The sequence below is a fragment of the Pithys albifrons genome, chromosome 15 (genome assembly GCF_047495875.1).
Source record: "Pithys albifrons albifrons isolate INPA30051 chromosome 15, PitAlb_v1, whole genome shotgun sequence".
NCBI classification, from domain to species: Eukaryota; Metazoa; Chordata; class Aves; order Passeriformes; family Thamnophilidae; genus Pithys; species Pithys albifrons.
In genome coordinates, this window is record NC_092472.1 from 11,269,833 (window position 1) to 11,294,393 (window position 24,561).

The following is a 24,561-nucleotide window of genomic DNA, read 5'->3' on the forward strand; positions in this document are numbered from 1 at the left end:
GGCGGCGCCCCCTGGCGGAAACGCGCGAGCTGCCCCTTCCCGCGCGCCCCTCCCGCAGCGGCGGCGGAGCCAAGTCCTGGCAGCGCGTTTATTGAGCGAACGGCACCGACCGCCTCAGGCCCAGTCCCGCGCCCCGGCGCTCTCCCGGCTCAGCAGCCGCACCAGCTTGGCCCGGAGGGTGCTATGGGGCTTGTGCCTCGAGCGCCCCAGCAGCGCCTCCTGCCTGCCACGCCCCCAGCCCGCGGCCCCGGGTGGCTGTGCCAGGGCAGCCCGGTTGTCATAGAGGGGTCCCCCCTCGCTGCTGTGGCCCTCGGGGGCTTGCCGGCACCCCAGCTCCCACTGCCCTTCCTCCTCTTCCTGTGCCCCGACTGGTAGGGGTTCCGCGGTTAAGATGTTCTCATAGAGATGCTCAGGGAGCGGTTTCCCCGCGGCCCAAGGCTCACAAGAGCCCGGCTGCCCTGGCACGAAGATGGGCTGGTGACCCCGGGCAATAGAGGCGTAGACGATGGGGCATGAGCCCTCTGGCTCCGGTGGGGTGAAATGGAGGACGCTGGCAGGGGCATGGGAGGCAGGCTGTGACCCTGCCACGGCTGGGCTGGGCTGGGCATCCTCCATCCTAGGGCCCCAGGTTTGGGGCTCAAGGCCCTGTGCAGGGAGCTGGGGGTCTGGGACAGAAAAGGGCCTGGGGGCCAGGCTGTCCTTGCCCTGCTGCTGGCCTGCAATGGCAGCAGCCACAGCCCGACAGAGCTCAGGGGCCCGCGGGGTGCTGAAGGTGAAGGTGCCCTCGCCGGAGTCACTGCGGCGGCCAGCCTCGAAGGAGAAGACAGTCTGCAGGGCAAGAGGGAAGGGTCAGCGGCTGGCACTTACCCTGGGGAGCCAGCAGCCCCACGGAGGGAGCAGGGGACTCACCTGATCCTGGCCAAACTTGCGGAGGAAGGGGTAGGGCCAGGTAAGCAGGGGCTGGCGGGACTGCGGATCCTTCAGTGTCAGGCTCTGGGGAAGGGCTGAGAGCAGGTACTGCCCGTGCAGGCCACAGCGGGTGGATGCATCCGTCTGGACCACCAGGACCAGGAATTCATTCACTGCAGGAGCAGCACAAGGCAGGAGTCAACACTGCAGCGCAGAACTGGAGCCCACTCCAGCCCTATCGCCCCCACTGCACATACGGTCCTGCCATGAGGAGTAGAGGGAGTTCTCCTCCATGGGGACAGAGGGGCTGGACTCGGTCCTGGCACTACTCGGCACTGTCTCTTTTGTACCCTGAAACAGAGGAATGTGAGCATGGTCTGACATAGTGGGGAGCACAAGCGCCCCTGACAGCCCTGGAGCTCCCCAGTTCACCTGAGCTGGAGCAGCACAAGGGGCCCTGGCTCTGCCAGACCCTGCAATACCTGGAAGGCCAACTGGCATAGCTGGGCAATCCACTCATCCCGCTGCTCAGCTGCCAGCACGTAGCTCTTCTCCGTGGTGGTGAGGTAGAAGGCGGAAGTGGCTTTGGGGCAGCTCTCTGTGCCCGCCGGGCCCACAGACACGCAATCCGAGAGGCGGATCACCCGGCGGGCACAGCGCTGCAGGGACATCTTCTCCGGGGCTATGCTGTCATCCCGCACATCGAACTTCTCCATGCGGGCCACGCCAGAGGGGCTGGCAGCAAACAGCTGGGCTCGCATCTTCCTCCAGGACCTCTGAGGCACGAGAGGGGCACAGGCGAAAAAAAATGTGTCAGCAAGGAGCTGCCTGCTGTATCCTGACAGCGCTGCCCTCCATACAGGGCCAGCAGTGCTTGGGAAGAGCCATATGGGGCAGGAGGGTTATAGCAGGGCCCCAGCCTGCATCTGCCAGGTGCTGCAGGAGGGCTTGGAGAGCTGTGGACAGTGCAGACCCCCAAACTATGGGGTAGGGCAGTCCTAAAGCTGGGTTGTGGGGGGCCTTGCCCCAAGCAGGCTTGACATGGCTCACTGGGTGAGTCACACTGGCTCCTGGCTCCTGGCTCCCTGAGCACCAGGTCCTGCTCTTTGTTCCCTGCTGCAAGTGCTGGCCTGCCACTGCTGCAGCAGAGCTCTTGAGCTGTTCTCAGGACAGACCCTGATGCAAATTAAAGCCATTTTGAGCTGCTGAGGCTCCTGCTGACAGCCTCACATCTGCCGAGCAGCTCGCTTCCTCCCAGGGGAGCCTCTGCAGCACCAGCACCTTCCCAGCCTGTCATGGGATAGCGGGGGCACATGTACCTATGTGCCTCAAGAGCGCAGCAGAGCCTCCACCCTGCAGGAACCAGGTGCAGCCAAATACCCAAAATACCCACCGCCCCCAGCCTGCCTGTCTCCTACATGACAAGGTACTGGCCTCATGCACATAGGGCTGGCTGCCCACTGCGCTTTCAGGCCTCAGCTCTAGCACAGCAGGGAGGTCAGAGAGGGATTGTAGTCCCACACATCCACTGAGACCCTCATGGGGCACAGTCACCCCACCATGGCACGGCCAGTGGGCCAGCAGGACCCACTCTGCCAACACGCAACAGCTCCCTGGAGTTCGCCCAACACTGGAGACTCCCACCACATCACCCAGACACTGCCCCAAGGGCTGTGGCACTTGGTGCCCACCCTGAGGGCCCAGGGGAGCAGCCCAAGCCATGAGGGTGTCCCACAGATGGTGCTGGTCCCCCAGGACAGGCAGACGGAGGGCTTGGCACAGGGCCATGTCCCACGTGCTGCCCTGGGCCCCACTCCCACACACATGCTGCAACTGTACCACATTAACACGCTTTTATTGTTCCACCGCAACTCGCATGACCAAGCGAGAAGAGGGACCCTGTGCAGGGTGAGCCTGAGGGTGGCCCTGCAAGGATGAGTCCCCCTGGCCACAGGTAGAGCCCCATTCCTGAAGCTGCACAGTCCAGGCCTTCCCCCTGGGAGGGGAAGGTTCCTCCAGGGCACTTCCGAGGGGTCTGACTCCACTCCCCCCTTCCCAGTCTGCCTAGGGTGCAGCCTCAGGGCTCTCATCATGACAAATCATGGCAAACCCTGTACCAGCCCAAAATCCCCCCTTTACCTTTCCAAATTTGCAGTGCTGTACATAAAGGATCCCATCCTTCACTGGTCTCTCCATGGGCCCAGTTCACCCTGGCAGCCAGCACAAGGACCAGTGACTCGGGCTATCCGCAGCGGAGAAAATGTGGCTGCTGCAGCCAAAGGAAGGGCATGGGGCAGACTTCCTTCTCACAGAGACTTCCCCTTTTTGGGGTGTGGGATGGGGGGCAGAGGCTGGGCCACAGGAGGTGTCCATGTGCCCGCCCTCTCGCTCACAGCAGGGCAGTGGGGCAGAACGCCGGGGTAGAGCAGAGGAAGCAGCTCCGGGAGTGCCCGACATGAGCACAGCACACTCCACCTCGCCCCAGCTGCATCCCAGCACGTATGAGGATATGGGAACAGCCACCCACTGAGGAGGTACAAATCTAGGTAAGGGGAGCAGACCTGGAGGAATTGAGGGGGTCTGGACAGGACAATATAAGCCCCGGATGCTGCCCCTGCAGGGGGCTGGCAGAGACAGCAGGCATCTGGGCACAGACAAGTCGTCCCACCTGAGGCTTCCTCTTGCCCTCAGGCACCGCTACCTGCTTGCCCAACGCACCACTGATGTAATGGGGCTGTTGCAGCACAGCTCCACACATTTCCTCCTGGGGCATGAGCTTCGTCATGCTGAGCTGGCAACAGTCCCAGTGGCCAAAAGCATGGAAAAGGGGCCACAGCAGTGCAGAAAAGCCCCCCGTACTGAAAAGAAGCCCAGACCCATGGCAGAGGAATGCAGGGCAGCACTCTCCAGCCTAGAAGTCCATAGAGCTGTGGGCCAGGTAGTCCTTGCGGCCGATGTTGCTGACTTGCTTGGTCTGCATGGCCTCCAGCTTGGGGCAGTCGGTGATACGATGGCCCAGGCCACCACAGAAGGCACAGCCCCGCTCGCCTGCAATGTGAGAGAGGGGGTCAGGGAGAGCTGTGGCACTGGGCTGAATGGACAGGCAGGAACTGCCCCCAGAGCCAGGAGTCCTGTCCACAGCCCAGGTGGGTCCCTGTACCAGTCTGGGGTCTCTCACCTCCAATGTCCAGCATGGTCTCGTCCCCACAGTGTAGCACTTGGAGCACAGGTGGCACCTTCTGCTTTGCCTCCAGGAGTAGGGCCTTCAGGTCCATCAGCACTGACTCATCTGGGGGCAGAGACACGGGTCAGACACAGTCCGAGCAGGTGTGGGGGCACTGCTCAGCGCCACCATATCTCCTCCTCTGGCCATCCCGCTTGCTCAGAACATACCCCCTGCCACTGCCCAAGTGTCTCCTACAGCCCCAGCTCCCAGACCCAGGTTGTTCCTCACCGCAGGCCTTGTTGATGAAGGTGGTGGCAATGCCGGTGTTGCCTGAACGGCCTGTACGCCCAATACGGTGAACTGTGGAGACAGAGACAGATCAGCACCAGGTGAGTGCAGTGTGACAGACCACCCCTGCCCTCAGACACTGCAGAGACAAGCACAGAGCCTTGCTGGCCTCTGCACCCTCCTGCCCTTGTTGGTCCCAGGGGATCCCAGTGCCCACCATAGTTCTCAATCTCCTCTGGCATGTCGTAGTTGATGACATGCTGGATGGCTGGGAAGTCCAGACCCTTGGAAGCAACGTCAGTGGCAACCAGAACATCCTTCTTCCCATCCCGGAAGGCCTCGATGGCTTTTGTCCGTTCTTCCTGATCTGCAAAGGCCCAGCAGAGAAGTTCATCCCAGGCAGAGCTCCCAGCCCTACCTATTGCAGCAACCACTAAAGCCCCAGAGCTCATCTAGGGCTTCCCCAGGCAGCCCCTCCTCAAATAAAGGAGCAGAGGGACCTCTGTCCCATAGGGACATGCACAGGGTTTATGCCTGCTATATGCAATGTGGAGGTCACTCCTGATGCTGCCACAGCCCTTCCTCACACCATCACCAACTGCTGCATGCTGGGGCCTTCTGTGACCACACACATGCCCGGGAGGAGTGGGGTGACACCACAGCCCAGGCCTCCCTGGGACCCTCACTGACCTTTCCCTCCATGGATGGCCACAGCTTCCACACCCTTGAGCAGCAGGTACTCATGGATTGCATCAACATCCGCCTTCTTCTCTGCGAAGATCAGCACCTGCAGCAGCACAGATGTCATGGAAGAGCCACCTTGCAGTGGACTGGCACTGCTGGCACCAGCACAGAACAGCCCCATTCCCTCTTGCTGTGCAGAGCACAGAGCAGGACCCAGGACAGGCTTACGTGTCAGCATGGCTCACTCACATGCCCACCGATCACATGAGGTTCCCCCTTCCAGCTCCCCCTGTGCCCCAGCGCTGCAGTGTGACCATTGTCCCCAGCACACTACTCACAGGTGGAGGGGTCTTCTGCAGGCACTCCAGCAGGTACACCATCTTGGCCTCCTCTTTTACATACTCCACCTCCTAGGGACAAGCACAGCGATGGGTCAGAACTGTCACTGCTTGGTATCCCTTAGCTGGCTGGGAAGGAGGGCCATGAACCCAGTTCCCTGGCAGAGGAAGGCATCAAGCACCCTCAGGAAGGGTGCTGGTCTCCCACGCAGGCATGGGGCAGCACCCAAACACCTCACCTGCACAACGTCCAGGCTGGCAGCACCTGCTCGCCCAACATTTATGGTGATGGGTTTCACCAGGGCACTCTTGGCAAAGTTCTGGATCTTCTTGGGCATTGTAGCACTGAAGAGGAGGGTTTGCCGCTGGCCCTTTACAGGGAACAAGGATTTAGCAATCCCCTAACCTGGCAGATGCAGGGATTGAGCTTCACAGTGCTGGTATCATGGCAGTTCAGTACCTTGAAATAGGAGAAGATGGTTCGGATGTCCCCCTCGAAGCCCATGTCGATCATCCTGTCAGCCTCATCCAGGGCCAAGTACCGGCAGATGTCCAGGCTCACCATCTTCTTCTGCAGCAGATCCATCAGGCGCCCAGGGGTTGCCACCATCATGTGCACCCCACTGAGGGATGAGAGAAGGCCACGTTCAGGCACTCAGGACTCCTGCCCCATGCAGGATACAGAGAAAAGGCAACACCTTCCTGGCACATTCACCCTCACACTCTCCCGAAAGCCTGGATGCAACCCCTTATGCCCCTGTCAGAACTCCAGCCCCATGTACTCCCCAAGGTCTTACTGCTTGATGGTCTCCATCTGCTCCTTGACAGACATGCCCCCGATGCAGAGGGCACAGCGCAGGGCAGGAAGCCCATCCTCCTGCAGCAGTCGGCAGTAGTACTCCAGGATGCCATGGGTCTGTCGGGCCAGCTCCCGCTATGGAGACAGAATCAGCTCATTCCTACACCTCAGTGCAGGCAGGAGCTGGGATTGCCACTGGGTGTCAACCACAGCTTCCTCCCAGCACTCACCGAGGGACAGATGATGAGTCCATAGGGTCCCTCTCTCTTGGAGAACGGCAGCCTCTTCTCCTGCTCCAGGCAAAACATGATCACCGGGAGGGTGAACACCAAGGTCTTCCCAGAGCCGGTGAATGCAATGCCAATCATGTCCCTGCCCGAGAGGCTGTCGGGAAAACAGGATGTTTGAGCATCACAGAACAGCCCAAACTGCCAGGGCTGAGCAAGGTGATGGGGTGCATCTGTCACCAGGGAAGACCCCCCAGCCCACACCACTGGGTGAGCTGTAGGCAGTGCTTCATGCTCCGGGACAGGGGCAGAGCACTCACATTGTGGGGATGCCCTGGATCTGTATGGGTGTTGGCTGCTGGATGCCTTTTTTCTTCAAGCCCCTCAGGATAGCTATCAGAGAACAAGGGATACACACACTCACAACCTGAACTCTTCCCTGTCTTCCCCTCCCAGCCATGTCCCAGCAGCATCTCTTCCACCAGTGACAAACACCTCTCAGGCCAACCACCTGAGGGAAGCCGGCAGCACTGCCAGGCTCCTCTCCCGGCCCACCTGCTGGGAACTTCATCTCCTTGAAGCTCTTGATGGGGGGCGGGATGCCCTCCCCCTCCACCAGGATGTGGTACTTCTTGCGGACGCGGTCGTGCCGTGCCTCTGACATGCCCAGGATGTAGCGAGGAGCTCTCCAGCTGTGAAGAAACAGAGACAGGTTGCGGTGTAGGATGAGGCCAGGACTCCAGAGCCAACAGCTCCCAGAGGAACTCCCTGTCAGGCTCCAATATGCCCCCAGGGATAACAGGTAACCCCAAGGAACATCATGCTGTGATTGTGGGAGCAGATCCAAGCCAGTTCTGTGCATTGGTGAGGCCACACCTTCAGTGTTGTGTTCAGTTCTGGGCCCCTCAGTTCAGGAAAGAGATTGAGGGGCTGGAGCGGGTCCAGAGAAGAGCAACAAGGCTGGTGAAGTGACTGGAGCACAACTGCTGTGGGCAGAGGCTGAGGGAGCTGGGGGTGTTCAGCCTGGAGAAGAGGAGGCTCAGAGGTGACCTCAGCACTGTCTAGAACTACCTGAAAGGAAGTTCTGGCCAGGTGGGGGTTGGTCTCTTCTCCCAGACACTCAGCAATAGGACAAGGAGGCACGGGCTCAAGCTCTGCCAGGGGAAATTGAAGTTGGAGAGCAGAAAAAATGTTTTTACAGAGAGAGTGCTCAGGCATTGGAATGGGCTGAGAGAGGGGGTGGAGTCCCCATCCCTGGAGATTTTTAAACTGAGATTGGACGTGGCACTGAGTGCCATGATCTGGTAAAGGGACTGGAGTTGGACCAAGGGTTGGACTTGATGATCTCGGAGGTCTTTTCCAACCCAATCGATTCTATGATTCTGTGATTAAACGTTCCCCCAAAGTTTTGCAGCTAACAGCTGAGAACAGGCTACAGATGGCAGATGGAACATGCCAAAATCACCTGGACACACTTCAATCATCTATCATCTCTCTGACACTGCTTCAGAACCACTGAGGTTGGAAAAGACTTCTGAGATCCCCCAGTCCAATCTCTGACCAACCACCACTTTGACAGCGCTGCCCTGGCAGCCTCTTCTCCCCAGACTCTTCCTCTGGCCCAGTGACCTCCCAGGCCTGAAGACCCCCACTCAGGACTTTAAGTTGAACAGAAATGCGCCATATCAAGCCTCACTGGACATAAAACAACATCCAAGGTGACTCAACAGCCTAGGATCTTACAGATAGTGGCATGAAGCCACTGAGGAAAGAGAAAAGCCAGAGGCTGAAGAGCAGTTCTGAGGTTGTGCAGCTTCTGGTTCTATTCAGCCACAAGGAAGTGATGTTTTCAGAGAAACAACCTCTGTGCTGTGAGACTTACCTGGTTTTAATGGGGTCGTCATAGGTGATGCCCTTGGCCATCTCCTTCACTGACATCAGCGCTGCAGGAACAAAGGGGGTGAGCCAGTGCAAACTCTCCAGACCCACATTAACCCCACAGAGAGCTGCTCAGGCAAACAGCTTGAGAGATCATGTCTAGAGACAGAGCAGCAGCAGCAACAGCCTCAACAGCCCCTTTGGGCACAGAAACACCACGCGCTGCCGTGCCTCCCACAGCCACATCTCAGCTCAACCAGGCAGTGCCAGGCACAGGGGCCGTTGTGATCTCCAGTCCTATGCCTGAGCATGAACATTCCCAAGGCAGGGAACAGCCCTCCTTGCTGCCCTGGCAGCTTTGGAGACAGGTCCGACACACACAGCTCTGACTCACCTCGGCCCTCGGCCACACTCTCCAGGATCTTCTCTTCCTCCTTCAGCTGCTTCTCCTTGGCTGACTCCTTCCGAGCTGAGGGGAGTCAGGACACGGTGAGGGGGGTTCATTGCTCCCTGAATCCTCCCCAGTCCCCTCGCCAGCTCCTCCCTCACCTTCCGCCTTCTCTTTGAGGTGCTGGTGCTGGTCCAGCAGGCTGATGTTGGACTGGGGCCCCAGCGGAATGTCATCCTCGTCGCCGCGCTGCTCGCTCCCGCTGTCCCGCTGCTCCTCCTCCGACACCACCTTCCGCCGCATCTGCAGCAGCTTCTGCAGCTGGAACGACGCGGGTGGAGTCGGAGTGAACGGCCTCGCGCCGGGAGGGGCGCCCAGAGCCCTTCCCGGGCAGCCCTGTTACCCTTTACCATCTGCTGCTTGCGCTGCTTGACGGGCACGTAGGGCACGTAGTCCTCATCATCCTCCCCGGACAGGTCGGACGCGTCCGCCGGCTCCTCGCGCTGCCTCTGTGGGGACAGGCGCGGTGAGCGGGGCGCGGGGCGGCCCCGAAAGCGCGGGGAGGGCTGTACCGTGGCCCGGGCCCGCTCCCACCTTCCGCTCCGCCGCGGACTCCATATCCCCTTCCCGGAAGGGACCCCGGAAGTGACATCACACATCAGATCCGTCGCTTAGCAACGCGGCAGGACGCGCCTCAGCGCAGCAGATGCGGCCCAGCGCGACGGGTCCCCGCGGCGGCCAAACTTGCCCAGAACGCGCTCTATATCCCTCCCATCCCCAGCCGCCGGTGCGACAGAAAGCGGCGAACAGCGGTGTTTAAATAAAATAAAAAATTAAAAAGTTCTTTATTGGGTCCAGCACGGTCCTTCCCCGCGGCACGGGGAGCCGCGTGTCCGCGGAGTGGGGAACGGGACGGCCGGAGTCACCCCGCGGGGATGGGGCAGGAGGATGGATGGAGCCCCGGGAGCCCCCGCGGGGCAGGAGAGCACCGGGGCCCCCCGCGGAGGAGGGGACCCCATGGAGGGGAGGCGGGGGGCACAGTGAGGAGAGGCGAGCGGCCGTGAGTGGGTGGGGGCGGCCCCCCCGCACCTCATTGGGCTGCACTGGAAGTGGTTTTCTTCAGGGTGAAGTTGGTCCAGTTCACGGCCACCTTCTGCCGCGTCTGCTTGGCCGAGTCCAGGCAGAACCTGGCAGGGAGGGGACAGCCCCGCTCAGCTTGCCAGCCCCTCCGTGCCACCACCACTGGTCGGTCGCCAGTCCCTGGGGACCCCAACCCTTCTGTGCCCCCAGCCCCAGTCACCCACCGGCCCGTCCGTGACCCCAGCCCTGCCAGCAGAGCTCAACCCCCAGGGTTCCCCCATCACCTCTTGAAATACTCCACTTCTCTGTCAGTTTCGTCCATCTCTGCCCCATCCAGGTCCTTGGGCAGGAACACGTCGTCTGGGGAGGTAGAGCAGAGGGTCAGCACAGCCAGGTGGGCAGGGGGCTGCCAGCTGGGGAAGGGGACACCACGAATATGGCAGCACAAAGTGGTGCTCCCGGCACTCACCGATCGAGGTACTGGATTTCTCCACCTTGTTCCGGCTCTTCCTGCTCTTGCCCTTGGGCTGGGGGGAGCCCCCCTGGGCAGGGGGTGTAGCTGGGGCAGGCGGCAGCTGCTGTGCCGGCTCCGGCAGCTCCGCTTTGCCCTCTGCCCTCCGGCCTTTCCACTCTCCAGGTCTCTCCTTCTCTGCCCTGGAGCTGCCACAGCCCCAGGGCTGCCCCTTGCCACCCTCCTCAGGCTCGGCACAGCCACCCCCCCGCTGTGGCTCCGGGGCACTGCCCTTGGAAGGGGGCTTGGTTCCCAGCACCTGCCCCTTCACCCCAGGGCTCTCCAGCCGGGCCTGGCCACCGGGCACAGCCGTGCCACCCTCCCCTTTCTTCGCCTGCCCGTTCTGCCGCTTGTTCTTGCGCTGCCTGTTCCCCGTGGGCACCAGCTCTGGTGGCTCTGGCCCCTTGGGCTGTGGTCCCTCCTCGGGCTCTGAGATCAGCCCGCCACCGTCTGCAGCAGAGTCTGTGGCCTTGGACTGCACCCAGATCATGCGGGACAGGCTGGGCACGGCACTGAGACGCTTCACCACGCCATTCTCAGCCGGCGGCACCGGTGGGGGCTCCTCGGGCCCCTCACCCCATCGGGGGCCCAGCTCGCCCCGCAGCAGCCCATGGCTCTTGGTAGGGCCCAGGCTGAGTGGGGCCAGTGCCAGGTCTATGTCCTGCAGGTCGGAGGAGCCATTGAGGTTGGAGAGCAGGTTTTTCTGCTCCAGGACAGCTGCCTTCTTGGGGAAGTCATTGACATCCAGGTTGAGGTCATAGACACTGAAACTGGCCCGGATGGAGTCCTTGATAGTGTTCTTGATTTCCTGCAGCCGGCTACTGAGGAAACTGTTCACCCGCTCCAGCTCCAGCTCCGGCCACTCCAGCAGCTTCTCCTCAGCCACCTCCCTGGCCTGGCTGGCTGCAGGGGCACGCTCTGCCCGTTTCTGAGCCTCTGCCTCCAGCTGGGCTTTCTCCTTCTCCTGCAACACAGGTGCCATGAGGATTGTCTGGGCTGGGCCACAGAACCACAGGCACAGGCCACAGAGCTTTGTTCCAGCTTTGTCTGTGAGCAAACCCAAGAGCTGCTGCTCAGCACAGCCACCCCATGTCTCCCACAACCCTCAAACTGTCACGTGCAACAGCTGGACACCCCGCACCAGACACAGCTCTGGGCACAAGGCACCGAGGCAAGAGCCATCAGGGCACTGCTTCTCCCTGCCACAGACATATGCTGTTGGAGATGTGGCATGGAGCAGGTAGGACAATGCAGTCTAAAGCACCCAGGAGGACTGGGCCACTCTGCAGGAAAAGAGGAAAGGGAAGCCCTGCACAGAGCCAGGCATTACTGTCAACTCAGGGTAGAAGTACATGGAGTTCAAGAAGCTAAATGGATTTGAGGGAGAGAAGGTAAAGCCCTGCAAGGGGCACAGTCCAGCCACCACCCAAGCCTCACCTTCTTCTTCTGCTTGTGCCGTGCCCGCTTGGCCGCCTTGGCACTATTCAAGGGCTTGGGCTCTGTGCTGTTGATGTAGTCCAGCAGCTCATCCACGTTGCGGTGGTCCACAGCGGGCTCCCCCGAGCTGCTGTTGTGCCCAAGTTTCTGTGGCAGCTCCTCTTTCCTCTTGGTGAGGCGCGAGCGCAGCTTCTCCCGGATCTCAGCGTAGTTGCGGCTCGTGGGAGCGGCCGGGGGCTGCGGAAGGCGAGTGCTGTCAGCCAGGGCAGGTGCATGAGGTGCAGCAGCCTCTGCTCCCCCACCAGCTCTCCCCGACCTCCCCAGCCGCTCCCTTCCCCGCAGTCTCAGTGAGACAAGTCAGCACAGCCCCAATGAGTTCTTTCAGCAGAAAGCCACAGGGCTTGGCCGGTGCTCCGAGCCCTGGGGCACTGGGAGCAAGGGACCAGCAGGCTCATGAGGCTGGGTGGAAACAAAGCAGGGGATGCACACGCCTGCAGGAAACAGCCATGGCCAGACCTGCCCACCTCCATACTCTGGGCAGATGGACTGTGTGATGTCTCACCACGGAGCGCAGCGCGAGTACCGGGGGTGGCTGCACACCAGCCCCTCACTCACCGCATTGTGGCCGAAGAACTCACAGTAGCAGCAGTCGCAGAACTTCCCATCTTTCTGGTTGGTGGAGGAGGAGGTGCAGGAACTGCGCTCCGAGCTGCTGTCCTCGTCCTCCCCGAGCCCCTCATCTGCCTCGCAGGGCTGTGGTGGGTGGCAGCTGGTACCATTTGGGAATTTGTGCCCCTTGCAAGATGGGTCCCTGAGGAGAAGTGGAGGAGGGTGAGAGGTGAGCAGGAGCCAAGGGGGTCTCAAAAATTGCCCCATGCTACACAACTCTCCTGGGGCAGCCTGTGCCCAGGCAGGATTTGTAGGGCAAATAAACCCCCTCCCCTGCACCCTCCTCCTGCAGGAAAGATGCCCAAGGAGCCTGTGTCAGCAGACATCTGTAGCTCCTGGCCCCAAGGCCCTCTGGCAGGCAGGCAGCTGGCACAGCAGAGCCCCAGCAAGCAGTGTCCTGCCAGGCCCTGGGCTGGGAGCAGGGCAGGGACTGGTACTCACTGGGGGCAGGTAGCACAGGTGAGGAACGCTGGGATTGCGTGCAGCTGCCAGACATCCCCACATGCAAGCAGGCCTGCCTCTCACAGGCACAGGCTGCCCAGCTCAGACACACGGCGGCCAGGGCAGGGCCCACAGCACCATTCCTCGAGCTCCAGCTCGGGACCCAGCTGACTCTCCGCAGGGAGAGCTAATCAGTGGAGAAGAACCAGCTCTCTTCAGGGGCATGGGCAGCCCAGAGAGGGCCCAAGGAGCAGGCAAGCAGAACAAGTCCACAGGCTTCATCTTCTTGAGGACCTTTGCTCAGTGCCACAGCTGCCCGACGGCTCTCACTGACAAAGGTCCTGTTGGCCAACAGCAGGTTGACCAGGTGGCTCCTTTGGGTCTTTTAGCTGGAGGAGGAGCAAGTACAGCCTCTTCTGCACCACAGAACCAAAAGACAACCGCAGGCAGAATACACATGGAGAAAGAAAGAGCTTAACCCTCAGAGACCAGGGGTCTGCAGCAATGCAATTGGCCCACAAAGACAGCGGCTCCCTGCACCGCCATGCCAGGGCAGGTGGTCCCTCCGCAGGGAAGCATCCATGGGCAGGGGGGAGGAGGAAAGGGCATGTGGGCCAGTGAGCAGAGGCTGGAAGCAGGCAGGCCTCCTCTACTCACCTGTTGGTGCTGGGCAGCTGGTGGGAGGCGGGAGGAGGGATGAGCGAAGTGCTGCAGTGCCCATTGCAGGGATGAGCACAGCCCGACAGTGGGGGCGGCATCTTCAGCAGCGGCACGTTGGCAGGGGGCAGGTGGGGGCTCTTGCACGTCCCTGGGCTGTGCGAGGCCGCACCGGCTGGAGGGGACTCCGACACCGGCTTTGGGGCTGCAGCCTGGGCGCTGGGAGCAGGGAAGAGTGCAGCCTGCGAGGAGGTGCCCAGCGGGACGTGCGGCGGGGAGCCAAAGGGCCCCGGATGTGGAAGTGTCTGCTTGGAGGGGATCAGCATCGGTGGCTGGGAGGGGAGGCCGGTGGGACTGTTGGGAGGAGCAGTGAGGTCGGAGTGCTGATGATGCTCTGAGGAGTGGAAGGCCTCACCTGCAGAAAGGCAGGAACAGAGAAAGTCAGACACTGGCTGTGTCGTGAGGGCCAGAGCCATGCTCCGAGCCTCCCACTGCCTTTCCACAGTCCGCTTCTCCATGGGACAAACCCTCCCCTCCAGAGAGGCAGAAAAAGCCACCCCTGCTCACACAAGGCCGCAGCGGCACCTGTGCCTCCCCTGCAGGATTCAGCCCTTCCCCAGAGAGCAGGGCAAGGGGAAACACTCTGGAGCAGCGAGCTGGGAGGCTATGGCTGGCCCTGCCCCCGGGCATGCACCTGGCGGGGTGGCCCTCCGGCACAAGCTTTTGAACTGCTTCGGCAGCGTCTTGCAGAAGTCGAGTGAGGTAGGCAGAGGCGAGCCTGGGGCAGCACTGCTGGAGGTGGTGGAGGCCACGTGGCTGTAGGGACAGGCCTTGAGCCCTGGCGCCTGGCTGGCACACTCTGCAGACAGAGCAAGGCTGGGGTGCTTGTCGCCTGGAAAAAAAGCGGAGATGAAGCCAAATCCCTCTGCCACTGCAAAGGGACCCAGGCACGTTGCTGGCTCTGGGATTCAGTAGCTTAGCCTGCCCATCCATTCCTACAAGAAAACCGTCTAAGCCAAGAACTGGGCAGTAAGCTCTGATCAACCCCACAGGTGGCTTCAACTCACCTAGTGCAGCTGGTGGGGCTCCAAGGGTGGCAGGGCCCTGGGCAGCCCCGTTGGTGTGCTGTGAGTTCCAGAGGCCCGAGAGCTTGTGAGCAGACAAGAATGAGCTGGGATCCCAGTCCCCTGAGTTCCCGTGGCACGAAGAGGAAGAGGAGGAGGAGGAGGAAGAAGAGGAGTGCGAGCCACCTCCACAAGACTGTGACTTGCAGGATGTATGGGATAACGAGACCTGACAAAGAAAACACAGAGTGAAGCAGGTGCGTGAGGAGGCCCTTGGCCCCAGAGTGTCAGTACCAAGACCCTCCACTGCAGCAGGGGCTCTGTTCACAGGAACCACTTCTGTCACTGTCTTGGGGGGCAAACAACCTGCACATCAAACATCAAGACAGCCTGGCTCCCAGGCACTTCTAAGGGCCACATGCCTGCTACGGTTCCACATACACCAGGCCAGGGTTAAATCAAACCAGGCAGTAGGGAGCTCCTCTACCCGAGCTCCACACACAGGCAGGCACTTGCCCCAGCAGACTCTGCCGCTCTGGGCAGACCTGCAGCACCCAGGGAGCAGCCCTGGGGCTAGGGCATGACACACAGCAGAGCTGGAAGGAAAGCAGTGGCACTGTCAGCCTCTCTAGCCTGCCAGCTCCAAACCAAGCCAGGCTGCTGGCTAAGCCTCCATGGCACCACACGCTGCCCCACCACAGCCACTCTCTCTGCTGCTGAACTAGTGGCAATGCTGAGCAGGGCACTGGAGTCTCAGATGTCTGGGGCATTCAGCTCAGAGCCACCCAGTCAGTGCCATAGGGTGGTCTCTCCCACATTCTCACACCTACAGCCCCAGCTTCCCCCCCAGCTCGTGACCTCGTACCGCCAGGGCCTGCTCCTGCACCGCCCGACGCTCTTCCTCCTCCACACTCTTTCGGCAGCTCTGGCAGATCCACAGTGGCATTTCTCCCAGGAGGTTCTGCACAAGCGTTGGCACGAAGTCCGGTGGCAGCCTCTCGCTCGGAGAAACCAGCCCATTGTGGGACGGCCCTCCCCAGTCCTTGCGCTCCCGGTGGCAGAGCAGGCAGCATGTCTGCACGGACTGGTTGGTGGTGGGCAGCACCTGAGGAAGGACACACAGACCGTGAGTCACCCAGGTGTTATGTGGTGCAGAGATGTGGGACAGATGAGGCCTTAGGACGCTGACACCAAACCAGACAAATTCTTGTAGGCTACATGTGGCATTGCACCTTCTCCCACTGGAGCAGAGCAGCCTCAGGCTGCCCAGCTGCTGCCAGCCTGCCACATGCCAGCTGGGAGCATTCTGGACCTCTGGGAAGATCACATCATGCCAAAGAGCCAGCCCTGCCACCAAGCAAGGATGGGAAGCCAGAAGCAACTCCCACCATCACCTCTGGCACAGCAGGACTGAGGAAACTTGCACAGCAAAGCAAGATCCAGAGAAACGCAACATGGGGATATAAAGGGTGGGTCTGGCAGCCTCAGCTCTCTCTACGTGCCCATCACAGACCCCCCCACGGTGTCACTCGAGAGCCCCAGGCGCTCCTTCCCGACTCTTTGTTCTGCACAGCCAGCGGTGCCGATGCGCCAGGGTGGGGTGCAGCCCACCGCGCCACTCTGTGCTCTCCCCGCACGGGCGCAGCCAGGCTGGAGCTTCCCTGCAGGAGCTGGGCTGCATCCCGCGGGCTCGCTGGAGCCCTGACAGCCGTGACGAGGCCGGCGTGGCGCGGGCGAGGGGGCCCCCATTGTCTGCCGGCGCGGCGGGGCCCCGGCACAATGAGCCGCGCATTGAACCGCTGCTGCCAAACAGATGGCGTCTGCAGGCTCAAGGTGAAGCAAAGGTCAGAGGCCAAGGAGAGCTGAAGGGGGGCACAGCCCCCCTGCCCACCCACGGCGAGGAAAGGGGCTCCCAGCCCACCCCGTGTCCCAGCTGACGTGGCCACCACGGCGGGCGACACCAACACGGCGGGCGACACCAACACGGCTGTCCCCAACCCACCTGGCGCACCCACCCCCGGCGCCCACCCGCGGCTCCCCGCCCACCGCCCGGGGCAGGCGGCGGCAGCCTGGTGTGTCCAGCGACCTCCGGCTGCGGGAGGCGCGCAGGATGGAGATGCTGCAGCCCCACCTGCCATCGCCCAGCGGCAGGCCCGGCCCTCCCGCGGGGCGCTGTGGGAGCGTTCCCAGCCCCATCCGCAGGGATGCTCCGGGGCGGGGGTCGGGGCGGGGATGGGGCAGGGCCCGGGCGGGGGGGCGGCAGGGGTAGGGCCGCATCCCCGCCCCGAATGAAACCCCCTCAGCGCCAGCCCCGTCCCCGCCGCGGCGCTCCCCCTGTACCTGCGCGCTGCCTCTGCCCGGCTCCCCGCCGCTGCCCGCCGCCGCCGCCACCTCAGGCGGGGCGGGCGGTTCCGGTGGCGGTGGCGGCGGGGGAGGCCCGACGTCGGGACCGGCCACCCTGTCACGGCGAGGCCCGGAGCCACCTGTCGCCGTCGCCGCCGTCGTTGCCGCCTTGTTCCGCCGGCGAGTCATGGCGAGCCCGCCGCAGCCAGGACAACAGCCAATATGGCGGCGCGGCCCGTCCGGCCCCTGCCCGCGGGAAGGAGGGAGGGGGGAAACGCTCGGTGAGGTGAAGCCGCCGCCGCCATCTTGCGAGAGGGCAGCGCGGCGCCCCCTGGCGAGCGGGGGGAGCGACGGCAGCGGAGGGGCGCGCGGCTGCCCCGGGTCCTAAAGAGCGCCCGTGCCGGGAGCGTGTCCCGGGCTGGATCGGCGGAGCGCGGCACCTGGGGTTAGATCGAAAAAGAAGTTTACATTGGATGCTGGGAAAATTGGATACTGGGGAAAAAAGGAGGGTGGTGAGGGGCTGGTACAGGCTTCCCAGAGAAGCTGTGGCTGCGCCATCCCTAGAAGTGTTCAAGGCCAGGTTGGATGGAGCTCTGAGCACACTGGAAGGCGTCCCTGCCCATGGCAGGAGGATGGAACTAGGTGATCTTTAGGGTCCCTTCCAGTTCAAATCATTTTACGTTTCTATGATTCCTGGCCCTGTGCCAACAAACCCATCATGTGCCTGAAAATGTTGTCCAAACGCTCCTTGAACTCTGGCAGTCTTGCTTCCATTACCATTCCCCTGTAGATTTTGTTACAGTGCCAGATCACCCTCTGGTTGAAGAACCTTTTCCTAATATCCAGGCTAACCCTCCCCTTACACAGCTCCAGGCATTCCCTCGGGTCCTGTCACTGGTCACACAGAGCAGAGACCAGAGCTGCCCCAAGGGAGGAAACTGCAGATCCCGAGAAGATCTGACCTCAATCGATTCTTCTCCAGCCGAACAGATCAAATTACCTCAGCTGCTCCTCATACAGCGTCCCCTCTAGACCCTTTATCTCCGCAAGCCTCCTTTGGACACTCTCTGATAGCTTCACGTCCTTTTTATATTGTGGTGCCCAAATCTGCTGGTAGCTGAGGGACAGGCAGGGCTCCAGGCTCACTGAGCACACAGGGACCCCCAGCCACGGCAGGTGGGACACACTGCCCAGTGAAAACCACAGCCAGACCCGGGGGTGGCACACGGAGCCACAACCCTGGGCAATTCTGCACCTACACCTGTCCAGCACAGCCTGGGCACTGCGGGGCTGCCGTGACTCAGGAACTTCCTCAAGCCAAGGAGGTGTTGCTGTGTTTATTCAACCATCCTCCGCGGATTTTTTACCCGTGAATCGACCCCACTAGGCTTTCCACCACCTGAAATATCGGCGCCCACATCCTGTGGCCAGCAGTGCCAGGTCTGGAACAAACATCTCCCCTGGCACAGCCAGGACAGTTTGCTGTTCCCAAGCACTCCCTGGAACCTCTCCTTGGCCTCTCGGCCCCTTCTTCTCCCACCGAAGGACTGCTTTATTCACTTCCCACTGCACCCCCCTGCTCCACACCCGTTGCCCCGCATAGTAGTTCTCCTCTGGTGCCCTCCATCATTCACGGGATGCTCAGGGGGCTTCGGGGACCTCTGTACCCGGAAGGGTGGGCTGCGCGGAAAGGGGAACGGAGACGGGATAACAGGGGATGCAGTCAGGAACTGGAGCCAGGAACCAGGACCAGGAAGAGGAGCAGGCGGTAAAACCCATCCCGCCCCACGGGAGACGCACCCTCACCCTTCCCATCACAGAGAACCGGTCCGTCGAGGAGCAGACGGGTCGTCCCGGTGCCCGGACTGGGCGGACACCGCTCCGATCCGCCCCCCGGGCGGTGCCGGGTTCCGACCCTCCCCGTCGGCGAGCGGCGGGCGCGGGGAGCCGGGCGGCGGCAGCGCCTCGGTACGCGCCATGCTGCCCGCTGCCCTCCGCCGATGGCTCCGCCGACCCAAGGTGAGACCGGGAGGGTCGTACCGGGGCCACCCACTCTGCCGCCCGGGACCGGCGGAGCCCCTGGACGGGGTTCCGTCGATCCTGGGCGCAGGGGTCGGCGGGGGTCCCCGGGGTGGAACGGGAGAAGGAGACGGGGGGACTCCCGCGGACCTTTCCCGGTATTTACAGCCACGGTCGGATCCGTGCCCACGCTGCCGGGATGCGGCTGAGCTTGTTCATCCTGCTCTGCTCCGGGGGAAACTGAGGCACGGGCGGGTGGGGAGGGCGGCGCTCCCCGGGAGGAGCCGGAGTTGCTGTGGGAGGGTCCCACGTACCTGCCCGAGTAGGTGTTTGTGGATCCATGGCGTTCAAACCTTGCTTGGCTCCCTGCTTTGCCTGAGAGATTTGGGATCCTCTTGACGCAGCACACGGAGATGCGGGGTGCTCCCGCCATCACCCCTCTGCTTTTCCCACAGCGCTCCGACCCTCGCCTGCTCTCCCAGTTCTTCTTTGCCGACGAGAGGGTGACACGAGTGGTGGCCGAGATCAACGGGCTGGATGCAGAACAGGACCCACAGCAGTACCTGGTGCTCCTCAACCAGCTCCACCTCAGCCAGGTACAGGGGCAGCCTGTACCCCTGTGTGACTTGGTCCCCTGGGAAGCCACGGGTAACATCCATGCCCTCCCCAGGCTCACCTGCTGGCCGTCCTGGAGCGCATCATGGAGGAGTGCATCCCCACACAGCGGCACACCCGTGACTACCTGGTCAAGTTCCCTGAGGAGGTCTTAGTGGACAACCTGGGGAACCACATGCTGTTTGCTGCTGAGGTGAGCCCCAGGATGCTGTCTGGAGGGTCTAGTTTCCTGAGGCTGAGGGGCGAGGTGACCCCCACCATGAGCTGACCCTCGGATTAAGGGCTGCAATTCTCCCTGGGTGCTGGCTCCTGATGGTCCCTGTCCCAGCAGTGTCTCCTGGCTGGGACCTTCCCAGAACTGGAGGAGGCAGATGGGGCACAGCTGCGGCCCCAGGCCAGGAACTTGCTGTGCAGCCTGGAGCTGGTGCGGACAGTGCTGCGGGAGCAGAGCCTGAGCCAGCCCAGCTCCTACCCGGAACCCGTCCGGGCTGTGCTTGTCCAGTTCGACCGTCTCTTTGCGGAGTTTGAGCTGAGGTGGGGGCCAGGGCTGGGGTGGTGGGGGCCTGTGCCAGGGCTGGAGGCCTCACACTCCCTACATCTCTCCAGCTACGTGTCCTCGCTGGTGGCAGTGAAGTCACCTGAGGAGATCTACAGGCAGCAGGAGATCATTGTCCTATTCTGTGAGACTGTGGAGAGGTGAGTGAAGGGTACCGCACATCAGGTGGGAGTGTCAGGGACCCTGGCCCCAAGGATGGGCACTGTCCTGAGGCTCAGTCCCACTGTAAGGGGATGTGTGTCCCCAGAGCCCTGCGCCTGGGCTACCTGACTCAGGAGATGATTGATGGCTACGAACCACTGCTGATGTTCACCATCCCTCGCTTGGCCATTATCAGGTGGGTGCAACCCCTGGAGAAGGGGGAATGTTCCCTGCCCTGTACCAGCCCCTTCTCCCCATGGGGAACTGGGGTTCTGGGCAATCCCCAACATGAGTTGTGTTCTGTCCCCTCATAGTGGCCTCCTCATCTACCCCAAGGGTCCCCTCAGCCTGGAGCAGAGCCCTGAGGAGATGTCCCAGGTCTTCAGCCCCTTCTACAACCTTCTGAAGAAGATTAGGTGTGCAGTGGGGTGATGCGTGGGGCTGTGGGGCAGCAGTGAGGCTGTGACATAGGGCTGATGCCATCCTCTCCCTGCAGGGACCTGCTGCGGGTGCTGTCGGTGGAGGAGCTCTGTGTGCTGGAGAGAAGCCTGTGCACAGCTGAACTGGAGGATCCCTGTGGTCCAGACATACCCCCAGTGTGGGGGGCAGCTGTGCCCAGAGTGGACCCCCCTGCTCCCTTCAGTCTCCTGGAGGTCCCTTGTGCCACCCCACCAACCTCCATCTGCAAGATGCAACTGGGACTCCCTGGTGCTATCAATGACCCAGGCACCGACTGGCAGAGTGGGTGTGTGGTGGGCAGGCAGCAGGGCCAAGGTGGCAGATTCCTGTCCACTGGGACAGGACATCTCACACCACCCCTGGGGTAACCATCACCTCTCCCTGTGCAGCACCCAGCCTCTTGGGAGCAGCCCAGGGCCATGCATTGATGACACCCTGGGTGCCCGCTGCTCAGAGCTGCGCTCCCGCTACAGCAGCACCAAGGACATGCTGCACACCCTCTTCATCTGCATCTCAGGTGAGTGACCCTCGAGGCACCTCCCGCCATCCTGATATCCCCAGCACCCTGACCCCCCATACTCACTGTGCAGGGGTTGCTGATCAGCTCCAGACCAACTTTGCCAGTGATATGCGGAGCATCTTAAAAACGGTCTTCAAGATCGTGGCTTCACAGGCGGAGCCCTCAGAGGAGCCAAGTGCCAGCCGTGAGTAATCCCCAGGGACATGAGAGAGTAATCCCCAAGGATGTGAGTGAGATTGCTCCTCTCTGCCCTGCCCATTGCCCATCCCTGGTGAGACAAGGCCACAGCCTCAGGCATGGGGAGGATGTGGCCCCAGTGCCTGTCCCTGGTTTGGCTGTTCTACCACAGGCCTTGTCCCTGCAGGAGAGAAGGATGGTGCCTCCTGTGTGACAGGTGCTCCTCGTGTGGCCGACTGCCCACTGTGCTCCAGCCCCATTGAGGCTGCCGGGCTCGGGAGGGCAGGTAAGGGGCTGCCCCAGGTGCCACAGCTCTGGGCAGGGCGTAAGGCTGGGGCTGGTCCTGCCTCCATCCTACCTGAGGGGGCCTGGCTGTGAGGGGGGCTGGCACAGCAGGATTTTAGCAATCTGTTTCGACCAGCAGGCACCCACCGCCTGCCCGAGTGGGTGCCGGACAGCACGTGCAGCCAGTGTTCTGCCTGCCGCTCGCCCTTCACCCTGCTGCGCCGCCGACACCACTGCCGCAGCTGTGGGAAGGTAAGATGGGGCTGGGCTGGGGCACGTGGGGTCCCTGAGTGATCCAGCTCCGCTCAGCCCCGCTCTGGCCCTCTCCTGGTAGATCTTCTGTGCCCGCTGCTCACCGCACACCGCGGCACTGCCGCACTACGGCCAGAGGAAACCCGTACGTGTCTGCACCCACTGCTACACCACACACCTCTCACCTGCATCCTGGTGTGCCCGGAGCCACTGAGAGCCCCTCAGCCAGAGCTACATCCGCAGGAGGCCGCACACCAGAGGCAAAGGGCTGCCCCGGGGCTGCTGGGCAGCTCCTCGGCCCCATGACTCCTCTGGGAGCCGCGTGGGCATGGTGGCAGGACCCCCCACATGGCTGTAGGCCACCCTCCCCTTGCACAGGGGCTGGACCCCCACATGGTGGCACCCCATACCCCATGCTGGCGGGGCTGGGCTCACGGTGGGTGCAGGACTGCCTCTCCTGATGCACTATGGCTGTGCCCCACTGCCTGTGAGCTGTGTGCCGCCGCCGTGCACCTGCCCTCTGGCTGGAAATGTGTTTCGTGGTGGTTTTTTTTCAGGTGAACTTTGGCTGCTGTTGGGTCTGGGGCAGAGTCTCCCCCACACCGGGGGCCTGGCCTGAGAAGGTGCAAACAGCCCTCACATGACAGAGGGTGCCCCAGCCCGCCCGTGCCGTGCAGTGCCGTGCCCGGGGGGTTGGGGGGGGCCCGGCGCTCCCCTCCCCACCGCCTCCCCTCATAGGTTTTAATAAAGACATAAACCCGCATGGCTGAGCCGCGTGGTGCTGGAACGAGGCGGTTCTCATGGAGAGGGCTCTGGTGGGCGCAGGCTGTCTGGGAACACCGGTGGGCGCGGTGGGGTGATGAGGGGCGGGGGCACAGGGGATGTGCGCGCTCCCCACCCGGCTCCCGTGGGCGGGCAGGGGCGATCCGCACCCCGACAGCACACGTGGGCGGACACGGGAGCACCTTTCCCGGAGTGGGGCGAGGCCAAGGCGCGGTGATTCATTAACCCGGTGTGGGCGGGCCCTGCACGGGGGGGCGTGGCCCGGCCCGGCCCCTCCCGCCAATTCAAATTTGAAGCACGCGCTTTCCCGCCCGAAGTTGTTTGCCCGCCACGGTGACGTCACCGGCGCGGGGCTCCCCGCAGCCAATCAGCGCGCGGCCCGCGGCCTCCCCCGGCCCGCTCCCCCCCGCCATGGAGCCCGCGGCCACCACCAGCATCCAGGTGCTGCTCCAGGCGGCCGAGTTCCTGGAGCACTGGGAGCACCGCGACCCGCCCGGCCTGACCGAGGCCGAGCACGGCTATGCCTCGCTCTGCCCAGAGCGGTCGCGCCGGGCCGTGGGCAGCGTCAGGTGAGCGACGGGCGGGTGGGTGGCAGTGGCCGGTGGCGCCGGTGCTGATCACTTGCGGCTCCTTCTTCCCCAGGTCGGTGCACAACGCGCTGGAGAAGCACAGGTACCGAGGCGTGGGCGGGAGCGGCGGGGCAGGGGGTGGCCGTGCCCATGCCCCCCGTCCCCGGGCTGACCGCCGTGTCGTTACCCCCCCTGCCCGGCCGCAGGAGGGCCCAGCTCCGGTGCTGCCTGGAGCGGCTGAAGCAGCAGGTGCCAGTGGGCGCGGGGCCGGCCCGGCCCACCACGCTGAGCCTCCTGCACCGTGCCCGGCTTCATATCCAGGTGAGTGGCGGCGGCCCCGGTATCTCTCGGGGGAAGGGCGTGTGGCAGCAGAGTCGCCCAGTTTGGCCCTGCTCATGGCTCAGTGGGTCCCCGCAGAGACTGGAGGAGCAGGAGCTGAGGGCACGGAGGGCCAAGGACCGGCTGCGGGACCGGCAGCGGAGCCTGCGGCAGCGGTTGGAATGGCTGCTCCTGCGCACCGACGGGGAACGGGCATGGGCCGACAGCCTGGACTCATCTCAGCTCTCAGAGCCTTCCGAGGGAGGTAAGCGAGAAGGATGGAGGGTGGGCAGGAAAGGGAAAGCAGCTCGAGGCCTGACTTGGGCTTCCCCCGGTACCCAGGGGATGCCGAAATAGAGGTGGATGGTGTGGTGTTCAGTGGGGACCTGCTGCCCAGCTTCGGCACTGGGAGGGACCACAGTTACTCCAGCCTTCACAGCCCCGAATCCTGACAGTGCCCACTGCCTTCCCTGCACTGCCTACCTGCTTCTTTCCTGATGGAAATGCAGCTCTGGCCTCATCACAGCTGCCAGGGTAAGGGGCCACAGTTGGGGGTGAACACCCAGCTTGGCCCCCAGCAGCTGGGCTGCTGGGCAGCACTGGCTGTGGCACTGGGTGCACAGGGCTGGCACTGCATTGTGGCACCCACTGTGCACCACAAGGCACTGGCTGTCACAGGGGAACCCTCATGCATGTGCACCCCCAGGCAGGCTGGGGGCTGCCTGGCACAGGCATTGGCAGTGCTGCCCACTGCAGACATGGCTACCAGAGGGCTCTCCCACCACTAGAGAGCCAGAAAAGGGGGAAAAGTGCATTAAGCAACCTGCCTTCGTGCTCCCACAGCCACCCCACTCTCTTGTACAGACCCAACACTTTTATAGTAAAGGCACTTGATAAAACTGTGACCTGTGTGTTCCCTGTGACGCCAGCAATGGGCTGGACCCCTGGGATGGAGGGCAGCGCTGGGCTCTGCTCTAGCCAGGCAAGC

At 62.7% G+C, this 24,561-nt stretch overlaps 5 protein-coding genes across 8 annotated transcripts; 2 read left to right on the plus strand and 3 right to left on the minus strand.

Moving 5' to 3' along the window:
• Nucleotides 1–37: 37 nt before the first annotated feature.
• DOK3 (docking protein 3) lies at nucleotides 38–3,137 on the minus strand. Its single transcript, XM_071569986.1, has 5 exons — nucleotides 3,049–3,137; nucleotides 1,392–1,685; nucleotides 1,167–1,260; nucleotides 910–1,082; nucleotides 38–828 (listed from the first exon to the last, which is right to left on the minus strand). Exons 1-5 carry the CDS (start codon nucleotides 3,103–3,105, stop codon nucleotides 115–117), a joined length of 1,332 nt encoding a protein of 443 aa, XP_071426087.1. The 5' UTR covers nucleotides 3,106–3,137; the 3' UTR covers nucleotides 38–114.
• On the minus strand, nucleotides 3,112–9,360 carry DDX41 (DEAD-box helicase 41). The gene is made up of 17 exons (XM_071569981.1): nucleotides 9,272–9,360; nucleotides 9,088–9,186; nucleotides 8,839–8,998; nucleotides 8,684–8,758; nucleotides 8,294–8,354; nucleotides 6,967–7,103; nucleotides 6,732–6,804; nucleotides 6,415–6,568; nucleotides 6,183–6,319; nucleotides 5,846–6,008; nucleotides 5,625–5,756; nucleotides 5,386–5,457; nucleotides 5,054–5,150; nucleotides 4,581–4,730; nucleotides 4,364–4,435; nucleotides 4,088–4,198; nucleotides 3,112–3,957 (listed from the first exon to the last, which is right to left on the minus strand). The coding sequence occupies exons 1-17, from the start codon at nucleotides 9,293–9,295 to the stop codon at nucleotides 3,821–3,823; spliced, it is 1,854 nt and encodes a 617-aa protein (XP_071426082.1). The 5' UTR covers nucleotides 9,296–9,360; the 3' UTR covers nucleotides 3,112–3,820.
• Nucleotides 9,361–9,492: 132 nt separating this feature from the next.
• FAM193B (family with sequence similarity 193 member B) lies at nucleotides 9,493–19,117 on the minus strand. The gene is given in 12 exon segments (XM_071569970.1): nucleotides 9,493–9,864; nucleotides 10,042–10,117; nucleotides 10,227–11,232; nucleotides 11,706–11,942; nucleotides 12,321–12,516; nucleotides 13,473–13,887; nucleotides 14,167–14,364; nucleotides 14,540–14,765; nucleotides 15,402–15,641; nucleotides 16,877–17,145; nucleotides 17,148–17,319; nucleotides 18,680–19,117. Coding segments are annotated over 12 exon segments (3,147 nt in total). The 5' UTR covers nucleotides 18,695–19,117; the 3' UTR covers nucleotides 9,493–9,767.
• LOC139678807 (lateral signaling target protein 2 homolog) lies at nucleotides 18,626–22,660 on the plus strand. 3 transcript variants are annotated; one of them, XM_071569983.1, is made up of 13 exons: nucleotides 18,626–18,898; nucleotides 19,354–19,494; nucleotides 19,569–19,706; nucleotides 19,845–20,047; nucleotides 20,120–20,209; nucleotides 20,317–20,406; nucleotides 20,525–20,626; nucleotides 20,707–20,955; nucleotides 21,059–21,186; nucleotides 21,260–21,373; nucleotides 21,554–21,652; nucleotides 21,788–21,903; nucleotides 21,961–22,660. In XM_071569983.1, the coding sequence occupies exons 1-13, from the start codon at nucleotides 18,857–18,859 to the stop codon at nucleotides 22,207–22,209; spliced, it is 1,761 nt and encodes a 586-aa protein (XP_071426084.1). In that variant the 5' UTR covers nucleotides 18,626–18,856; the 3' UTR covers nucleotides 22,210–22,660. The 3 variants fall into 3 exon arrangements, with proteins under 3 accessions (XP_071426084.1, XP_071426085.1, XP_071426086.1); XM_071569984.1 differs by having other exon boundaries at nucleotides 21,791–21,903; XM_071569985.1 differs by having other exon boundaries at nucleotides 21,986–22,210.
• A 405-nt stretch (nucleotides 22,661–23,065) lies between these two features.
• MXD3 (MAX dimerization protein 3) lies at nucleotides 23,066–24,467 on the plus strand. Of its 2 annotated transcripts, none has more exons than XM_071569987.1 (5): nucleotides 23,066–23,255; nucleotides 23,329–23,358; nucleotides 23,462–23,576; nucleotides 23,660–23,838; nucleotides 23,916–24,467. In XM_071569987.1, the coding sequence occupies exons 1-5, from the start codon at nucleotides 23,098–23,100 to the stop codon at nucleotides 24,109–24,111; spliced, it is 678 nt and encodes a 225-aa protein (XP_071426088.1). In that variant the 5' UTR covers nucleotides 23,066–23,097; the 3' UTR covers nucleotides 24,112–24,467. The 2 variants fall into 2 exon arrangements, with proteins under 2 accessions (XP_071426088.1, XP_071426089.1); XM_071569988.1 differs by having other exon boundaries at nucleotides 23,673–23,838; nucleotides 23,916–24,118.
• The last annotated feature ends 94 nt before the right edge of the window (nucleotides 24,468–24,561 follow it).

Coding starts and splice junctions, on each gene's coding strand:
- DDX41 (XM_071569981.1), bottom strand. CDS start 9,295: ATGGAGTCCGCGGCGGAGCGGAAG. Junction 5,757..5,845: donor CCATCTTCTCCTATTTCAAG/GTACTGAACTGC, acceptor TTCCCTGTAAAG/GGCCAGCGGCAAACCCTCCT. Junction 4,199..4,363: donor CTTCATCAACAAGGCCTGCG/GTGAGGAACAAC, acceptor CTCTGCCCCCAG/ATGAGTCAGTGCTGATGGAC.
- DOK3 (XM_071569986.1), bottom strand. CDS start 3,105: ATGGAGAGACCAGTGAAGGATGGGATCCTTTATGTACAGCACTGCAAA. Junction 1,686..3,048: donor AGCACTGCAAATTTGGAAAG/GTAAAGGGGGGA, acceptor CTCGTGCCTCAG/AGGTCCTGGAGGAAGATGCG. Junction 1,083..1,166: donor CTACTCCTCATGGCAGGACC/GTATGTGCAGTG, acceptor CTGCTCCTGCAG/TGAATGAATTCCTGGTCCTG.
- MXD3 (XM_071569987.1), top strand. CDS start 23,098: ATGGAGCCCGCGGCCACCACCAGCATCCAGGTGCTGCTCCAGGCGGCC. Junction 23,256..23,328: donor CGGGCCGTGGGCAGCGTCAG/GTGAGCGACGGG, acceptor CTTCTTCCCCAG/GTCGGTGCACAACGCGCTGG. Junction 23,577..23,659: donor GTGCCCGGCTTCATATCCAG/GTGAGTGGCGGC, acceptor CTCATGGCTCAG/TGGGTCCCCGCAGAGACTGG.
- LOC139678807 (XM_071569983.1), top strand. CDS start 18,857: ATGCTGCCCGCTGCCCTCCGCCGATGGCTCCGCCGACCCAAG. Junction 20,407..20,524: donor CCTCGCTTGGCCATTATCAG/GTGGGTGCAACC, acceptor GTCCCCTCATAG/TGGCCTCCTCATCTACCCCA. Junction 20,956..21,058: donor GGCACCGACTGGCAGAGTGG/GTGTGTGGTGGG, acceptor CTCCCTGTGCAG/CACCCAGCCTCTTGGGAGCA.